General features: G+C 43.7%; 1 protein-coding gene across 2 annotated transcripts; it reads right to left on the reverse strand.

Annotated features, from left to right (window-relative positions):
• Positions 1-3,724: 3,724 nt before the first annotated feature.
• On the reverse strand, positions 3,725-8,126 carry UQCC6 (ubiquinol-cytochrome c reductase complex assembly factor 6). Of its 2 annotated transcripts, XM_059080373.2 has the most exons (3): positions 8,041-8,126; positions 7,584-7,701; positions 3,725-3,867 (listed from the first exon to the last, which is right to left on the reverse strand). In XM_059080373.2, the coding sequence occupies exons 2-3, from the start codon at positions 7,689-7,691 to the stop codon at positions 3,760-3,762; spliced, it is 216 nt and encodes a 71-aa protein (XP_058936356.1). In that variant the 5' UTR covers positions 7,692-7,701; positions 8,041-8,126; the 3' UTR covers positions 3,725-3,759. The 2 variants fall into 2 exon arrangements, with proteins under 2 accessions (XP_058936356.1, XP_058936357.1); XM_059080374.2 differs by lacking the exon at positions 8,041-8,126 and having other exon boundaries at positions 7,584-7,792.
• Positions 8,127-8,583: the final 457 nt, after the last annotated feature.

Here is an 8,583-nt window from a genome sequence, read left to right on the forward strand (position 1 = left end):
TTAACGTGTCATGGGAGAAACGGTTTCTCTAAATATAGCCATCTGAAATAGTATTATTTTTAACTGGCTAGGGAGAGAAAATGTTACTCATTTGCATATTCAGAGATCATGGTGTGAGAGAAAATTCTGTGGAACCTAACTGTATGTCCAATAAAGTTGTTAAGCACTTCACAATTTTCCTGATAATCTCGGACACTTTCTAGGCTTCTCGTAATTCTAATCATTATATGCTTCCTACCCCTCCCCATCAAGCTCTTTTTTTAGCTTGCAATCATCACTTTGAAATTACTAGATACCCTACAATCATCTTTTAAAAAATCTGCCCTGCTTCTTTTCCCTTTTAAGAAAATGGGAGCTCAGTCATAGAGAAACAGGCTATCAGTTAAGGTATAGCTTCCTTTCCTGATACAATGTTATATTAGCTGTTAGTTGTATTTGTTCCCAATTTTTTGGCCACTATAAATGACTACTTTTAGTGAAGGCTGTTATGACATAAAAATTAAAGCCGTCAGGTCGCATTAAATTAGTGACATCTGAAACTTCTGTTCCGCACAACCTTCCAATTCCAAATTCTAAATTTCCATTGTTTCCATCAGGAAGCATAAAAAGCATCATTCTCCCTGAGGTTTTGGTAGAAACAGGCAGCTATGCAGCTATGCCAATATACACCTTGCACTACAACTGTTTAAACTGGTCTAAATTATCTGACCGGTTACAACTGAGCTGTCTTGAACTGTTCCCTCAGGACTAATCTAGTTCTACTTGTAATACTTGGTTTTTTGTCACAGATTTGGTTCTCCAGGAAGCACTGAGATGGAGTTGAGTGTGCAGAATATTTATGAAGGAGTGCCCTTGGATGAGCACCTGTGGAAGGGAAGGAAAGGAAAGGAAACGAGACAGAGCAGGAGAAGTTGAGCAGCAACACAAGTCCAAAACCAGCCTTAGGCAACGGTGCGGGGAAGTGAGCTGAACAGGGGTCCCTCACAGTTGCCGGCTCCTCTGTGCTGTGCAGCTTTGAGCCAGGTGGTGCTAGCTGAGGCCGTCCCCGCAGGAGCTGGCAACTAAAGGGAGCTCGCTGACAAGCATTCAGTGCTGAGGTGACGATCCTTTTCCTGGGAATCTGGAGGCCACATTTCTACACCCACCATAATGTCCATTTTTCACAATGGGGTCAGCTTAAAAAAGGAAAAAAATATATATAATATGTACCTTGGCTAAAGTTACTTAGAATCAGCACTTACTGAAATGATGGCATTTTTACTTTTGGCACATTTGAATTTTAATAGCTATAAAATTAATTTTTCACCTTCATGAAGCCATTGTCTTGTAGGAGATTTGGGTTCAAATCATGACTCTTTCTTGTTGTTTTATACTAAATCAAGTATCCTTCCCTGAAGCCTCTGGGAATTCCAACTACTTGCGGAAGTTAGGCACCTCCACTAGAATTACCGAATTAATATTTAGGAAAACATTTTTAAATCCCTTTAACTAAAAAAAAAATCGACTTCTTCCAGTTTGATATAAAGCCCTTGCAATGGCAGCTGTGGCATGCTTCACCATTTGTAAAGTATACAATTGTTTTTCAAGAAAAATGTATTCAGTTAACGATGCTATGAAATTTGATACAGAGAAGGGAAGTGTGTCATGCACAAGGGCACAGTAAATAAAGTATCAGCAAACAGCAATCAGTCTCAACTAAAAAGTCCATCATCTGGGGACTTACCTGGTGGCACAGTGGTTGGGAGTCCGCCTGCCAATGCAGGGGACATGGGTTCAATCCCTGGTCCAGGAAGACCCCACATGCCGCGGAGCAGCTAAGCCCGTGCCCCACAACTACTGAGCCTGCGCTCTACAGCCCACGAGCCACAACTACTGAAGCACGCGTGCCTAGAGCCGTGCTCTGCAACAAAAGCCACTGCAATTAGAAGCCCGTGCACCGCAACAGAGTAGCCCCCGCTCGCCACAACTAGAGAAAGCCTGCGCGCAGCAAAGAAGACCCAACGCGGCCATAAATGAATAGATAAATAAATGAATGAATGAATGAATTTATTTTAAAAAAAAAAGCCCATCTTCTACCTCAGAATCCTTGCCCTTGTTTTCCTAGGGTAGGATACTGCTCATCTGTCACCGACAGAATTGAAGATTCTCTTTGTGCTGGCAACATGATAAGGTACCAAATGACTCAGAGTGGAAAAGAAAAATCTGGTATATGAGTGTGGAAATAAGCCATTTCATTTAGTTGCTTTATACTGTTAAACTAAAAGGGCACTGACTATGGAGAGAAACAAAAGCATTTTGTTTGCACTTAGGAATTTAAGATTTCAACCTTGACCCCCAAGATCTCTATCATGTAGCAATCTGGTAACTGGCTAAGAAGTAATAAGCTTAGACAATTATCATTAGAAATTCAGAATTTTTAAAAACTTCTTTTGGAAAAACAGTCCTGAACACAGAGCTGACTGCTCTATAAATTACTTTCGACCTGCTTTCATAGACTCAGAAAAGGGCTAACACGTTGGTATTAGTTTCCCAGGGCTGCCATAACAAAGAAACACTAAGTGGATGGCTTAAAACAACAGAAATTTACTCTCTCACAGTTCTAGGGGCCAAAAGCCTGAAATCCAGGTGTCAGCAGAGCCATGTTCACAGACTCTGGCTAGAATCCTGCCCTGTCTCTTCCTAGCTTCTGGTGGTATCCCCTGGCTTGTGGCTGTATCACTCCAATCTTTGCCTGTTATTACCTGGCATTCTCCCTGTGTGTCTGTCTTTACATGGCGTTTTCCTCTTATAAAATCCATTCACATTGGATTAGGGCCCACCCTAATGACCTCATCTTTACTTCATTACGACTGCAAAGACCCTATTTCCAAATACACACTCGCAGGGCTTCCCTGGTGGCGCAGTGGTTGAGAGTCCGCCTGCCGATACAGGGCACACGGGTTCGTGCCCCGGTCTGGGAGGATCCCACATGCCGCCGAGCGGCTGGGCCCGTGAGCCGTGGCCGCTGAGCCTGCGCGTCCGGAGCCTGTGCTCCGCAATGGGAGAGGCCACAACAGTGAGGCCCGCATACCACACACACACACACACAAAAAACAAACAAATACACACTCACAGGTACTGGGAGTTAGGACTTCAACATCTTTTGGGGGGATACAATTCAACCCATAACAATACTCATTTATGTTTATCAGTTATTTTAGAATATATTTTATAAGAGAAATTAAATGCCAAGTGGTGTCTCAAATTTGGGGGTAGAGAACTTGTGACTGTCCAAGTCACAATTGTTTATAATTTTGTTATGTATACAATTCTAAAAGAATTTCAAACTTTAAATATTTCAACTGAATTCAGTTTAGTACAAATAGTACTTTCCAGTATTTAGAGAAATATTAACTTCTCACCCTAAGCATTCATGGTCAATGTCACTTTTATTATAGTTAATTTATAATTCCCATTTGCCGTTATAGTCAAGCTTATTCAGAGAAATAAACCAGAATTCTAAGGGTAGGAGACACTGCAAATATGTTCTCTCACATGATATTTAAGACTAGGTATCTATCAAACGACATTAGAGGAGCTGATGATATATAAGCTTTGGCAGTTTTCAAGAAACACTAGTCAAACCATAACTAAATCTCAATGCATCAGTTAACATCTGCCGAGCACTTCCTCTTGCAGTTAGCATTGTATTAGTGCTTAAACACAAGTAGTTTGACTCAGTAAATTCTAAAAATATATATTTAATTCTCATAATATTATTCATAGAGTTCTTGGCAGAGATGAATTTTGAGGTTCATGTTGTCTCTCTTTCAGTCCCAAAAGCTCTGTTTTGAGTTCTCCAGGCTTTGGTGGAATTTCAGGTATTGTCTATAAAAAACAAAAATAAAAACAAACAAAATACATAGATACCAATGCTTTCTAAGAGTGTAATTAAATGTAACCTGAAAAACATCAAAGAAAGTAAAACAGAACAAAAAGCCCCCAGCTACTCAATGATAAATCTTTATTATGAGAACCTGCAGTTGATCTATGTCACTTTCTAGCCCTCTGTTTACATGACTCTATCATCTGGGCTGTCTTAAGTACTAAAGGACTCACAGAGGGAAAGTTTGCATCAGTTATTGATTGACAGATCACGAATTTGAACAAGGCTTTCCACACTGGGAAATTCATTCCTGCACTACTTACCTCTCTACCATGTGCCTGGCACAGAAAACAGATATCAGGAATTAATTCATTTATTCAAAAACAGTAAGTGCCTATTATGTGCAAAGCATAAAGCAGTAGGCAAAAAAATACAAACCTGCCTACAGGAAAGGTGATTTGGGGGACGTCCCTGCCGGTCCAGTGGTTAAGACTTCACGCTCCCAATGTAGGGGGCCCGGTTCGATCCCTGGTCAGGGAACTAGCTCCCGCATGCTGCAACTAAGAGTTCACATGCCGCAACTGATCCCGCACTGCCACAACTAAGACCCAGCGCAGCCAAATAAATAAATAAATATTTTTTTTAAAAAGGTGATTTTGTTTTATTTAACTTGTAACGGCTTTAGTGAGATATGATTCACACACCATACTCTTCACCTATTTAAATATTCAGTGGCTTTTGGAATAATCACAAAGTTGCACATCCGTCACTATAATAAATTTTAGAACATTTCCACTACCTCAAAATGCAACCCAAACCCATTAGCAGTGGTTCCCATTTCCACACAACACCACCACCAGCCAGCCACTGCCCCACCTCTACAGACTTGCCTCTTCCGGACATTTCACAGAAATGGTATCAGACAACATGGGGTCTTTTGTGACTAGTTTCTTTCACTGAGCATGTTTCCAAGGTTCATCAGTGTTGTCACATAGATCGATATTTCATGCCCTTTTAGGAGCAAATAATATTCCACTACAAGGATAACAGGGGGCACAGGTTTGACCCCTGGTCAGGGAACTAAGATCCCGCAGGCCACGCCGTGTGGCCAAAAAATTTTAAAAAATAAAAATAAAAATAAAAGGATATAAATACCATCGATTTATCCACTCACCAGCTGATGGATATTGATTTGGATTGTTTCCACTTTGGGGCTAAAATGACAATTCAACTTTGATTAAAAAAAGGTAGCACTTCTTATTTATATACTAAATATATAACCAATTTTTGAGAGTAAAGTGATTTTGGCATCAAAAGTCAGCAATGTCAGAAGAGGTTCTAAATAGCAGTTTGTGTGCATATGGGTGTGTCTGGACACAACCAAAAATGAATGCTGTAAAATGAGCCCAGAGACTGTGTGTTTTGACCTTCTATGCCTCCAATAGTAAACAGATTATAAATCAAGAAAAACAGAACAAGTACAAGTAATGCAAGAGTAAAAGGAAATGCAAAAGGGAAGCTCGAGCAGAAAGCACTCTCTATTCCAGGACAGAGCATCCACCCTGAGTCTTTGCCTCCTCTTCTATTTTGATGAGCTGGGCTGGACGACGAGGAAAAGGTGCCCTTAAAGCTTCTCCCTTAAGACAGCACTGAGCACGAGCCCTAGGCAGCCCTTCCGGTCTCCTCTGCTCTAGAATCCACCCAGACCTCTAGCTGCAGAGACTGAAAGACTCCTGCAAAGGCTGGTGGTGGATACAATAGTGACTGTAATTGCTGGAACAATACCAACAGACATAGGTAAAGAACATAAATTCCTTAAATGTTAGCAAAGCCAACAGCCTCCTACACACAGCCAGCCCTGGCCTACAAGTCCCTACAGAGGTGCCCCACTGCCAATATCACCACCCAATCAGGATGAGGTGGCCTGAGACATTTCAGTATGCCCCTTCTAGAGATTCTGGTTTCATGCTGCCACATCCCAAGGTCCAGGTAGCTGATGGTAACAACCCTTGCACGTTCTGGCTTATGAGATGGGTGAATGAAAGGGCAAATTTCCCAGGGTCAAATCACAGGCATTCCTCCCTTTGTAAAGCCTGTCTGATGTCTATTCCTGCACAAGCTAGAGACCAAACTGCATTTCTGTGGGAGGTTCTAACCCCTTTCTGTCCCCACTAAGTATCCTTGATGCCTCTGTAGAATTCAAGAGGAGCAGTCTAAAGTGGTAAGAAAGAGCTACTGCAGCATTGTTTGTACAAAAACTAGATACCAGCTAAACATCAATAGGGAATTGAGTAAATAATATACGGAATATCTATAGTATGAAATACTATTCAGTGGCCAGAAAGAAAAAAGGCTATAAGCAAGTCTATTCATACAGACATTAACCAAAACAAGCAAGCCGCAGAGAAATGTGTATATGAATTTCTATTTACATGGGGAAAAACACCCCATAAACTCTATGTATGTGTGTGTGTGTGTGTGTTCAACAACAATAACTACCATTTGCTAGTTGGAAGGATATACCAAGCAACAAATGGTAGTTACCTTGGGGAGCAGATTGGATAAAGGGGGTTATCAATGGGGGGATTTTCGCTTTTTACTCTACATGCTTGAATTCAATTGGAAAACTCCAAGGGTGTTGTATTATTTCATTAACAGGTTCAAAAAAGAGAAACACTGAACAGAAAGCTTGGGCTTCAAATCGTCATTAAGCTATGCGACTTCGGGAAATCACCCTCACTCTGCTGAACCTCAGTTTCCTCTTCTGAAAACCAGAATAAACTCCTCCAAAACTGTAGTGCTAATTCACTGAAATTAGAAACCAACGAACGGTTGGTTCTCTGTGTTTCCTGTCCAGAATCCAGGCAGAAATGACTGCTCCCTGCGTTGTGCTCCAAACACTCTATTCACGCCCACAGCATAACACGGAGCACACTCTTGGAATTATTTGCACTGTACTTCCTTGCCTCCACCTCCCCAAGACCATAACTCCTCAAAGGTACCTCTAATTCTCAGTTCTACTTCTGGGAATGCTTTTTTAAATTAATTAAAATTCCTCCCTCCTTTGAATGCCTATATTCACTCCTTCCTTTAAGCATCTACTATCAATACATTCTACGGCCTTTTCTAGGTGACTGAGACACAAGAGCGAACCAGACTGGCACAGTCCCTTCCCGGAGATTACATTCTAGTGGAGGAAACAAAGAACAAGTAAAAACACAAAGGAATGAAATAACTGCAAATCGAGACAAGTGCTCTATCAGAAACGAAGGACTGAGACAGAATGGCAGAGGAGGAATCCTTTGGGGGCTGTACAAAGAACCCTCATTGCTAGAGGAGATATTTGGGCAGAGACGACGTTCTGAAGAAGTAAACCAAGCCAATATCTGGGAGAAAAGCATTCCAAGAAGAGAAGCAGCATGACCTTGAGGTTGGGACAGGCTTGACGAGTCTGAGAAACAGCAAGGAAGTCGGTGTGGCTGCAACAGAGGGAACAAAGAAGAAACACTAAAAAGATAAGGCCAGTGGCAGACAGGTGCCAGACCGTGTAAAACTTCAAGACTGTGTAAGAGCAGGCCATGTATTGCTCTAACGGCAATGAGATGCCACCACAAGGTTTTAGGTCCCGGGCAGACGTGCTCCTAATTTCAAGATCACTTTTGCTGCTGTGAAAATGAAGTGGTCCAGGGGCGAGGCACGGGGACCCTCCTTCACTCACCAGGTCCGGCCGGTAGTACCGGTGCACCACCTCCGCGCCGGCGCACATGGCCAAGAGGCTGGCGGCGAACATTTTCAGATAGGACGTCCAGGACACGCCCGCGGGCATGGTCGGCGGGCTTAAGGGGGAGGGAAAGCGTTCGATGTTAGAACGTTCCCAGGTCCCCACTAAGACGTGGGGGTAAACAAGCGCCGCTGCAGCGCAAGGGCGGAGTCAGAACACTTGGGTCCTCAACCGTGAAACGAGGGCACTGAGCGCACGAACGCCCCCTGGAGGCGGAAGACCAGAAGACCGCGGGTTCTTAGTTGGGGGCCCGGGACTTCGGAGTTCAAAGGCAGCTCTAGCGGAGCAAGCGGTCGCACCCGAAGGTTTCCCGCGGGTCCCACCAACCCCTGGGAGAAGAGGCACTACAGACCGCACTGCCCAGCCTAGGGGTGCGCGCCGGGGGAGACTGTACCTCGAGCTGCACTGGCACTCGGAAGCGGGTCAGGGGACGGTGGGAGAGCGCTCCGGAGACGGCCGCGGATCGGATCGAAAGTGCAGGGGATGAGGCCCGCGCCGGACCGGAAAGCCGTTTCACTTCCGGCGTGGGCACGTAACCCGGACGGAAGTGGGGCTTTCGGCCAGAGCAAGTGTCTTGTGTTTTTTTTCTTTTTAAACCAATACGCAGACCTTTCCCGGCCCCAGGCTCTCGGCGCCCTCATCATTCTCTCTATAGTTAAATTTGCTGGCAGATGTAGTCTTGACCTCGGCTCTGGCTGGATTCTTGAATCATTTGTGCTTTCGCACCCACAAAGGAGGTTGCTCACGTTTACCACCTTTTAGGAGCAGGTGGAGATTAGCACACACTGAGACACGCGTGCTTAGGTGAGGTCACTCTGGAGTGAGTGAAGTTAAAAGCATTCTCTGTAGTTGTACCCTGCACGTTCATTGATACCTATAACAGAGCCACGCCCAGAGCTATATGACCTTGTGTTATGATACCACTGGAAAATGGAAG

This window comes from Kogia breviceps, chromosome 12 (genome assembly GCF_026419965.1).
Source record: "Kogia breviceps isolate mKogBre1 chromosome 12, mKogBre1 haplotype 1, whole genome shotgun sequence".
In the NCBI taxonomy this organism is placed as follows: Eukaryota; Metazoa; Chordata; class Mammalia; order Artiodactyla; family Physeteridae; genus Kogia; species Kogia breviceps.

Bases quoted from the DNA above. Each gene is read 5' to 3' on its own strand.
- UQCC6 (XM_059080373.2), bottom strand. From the start codon at position 7,691: ATGCCCGCGGGCGTGTCCTGGACGTCCTATCTGAAAATGTTCGCCGCC. The intron at 3,868-7,583 runs GTGAGTGAAGGA...TGTTTTTTATAG, and splicing joins GGTACTACCGGCCGGACCTG to ACAATACCTGAAATTCCACC.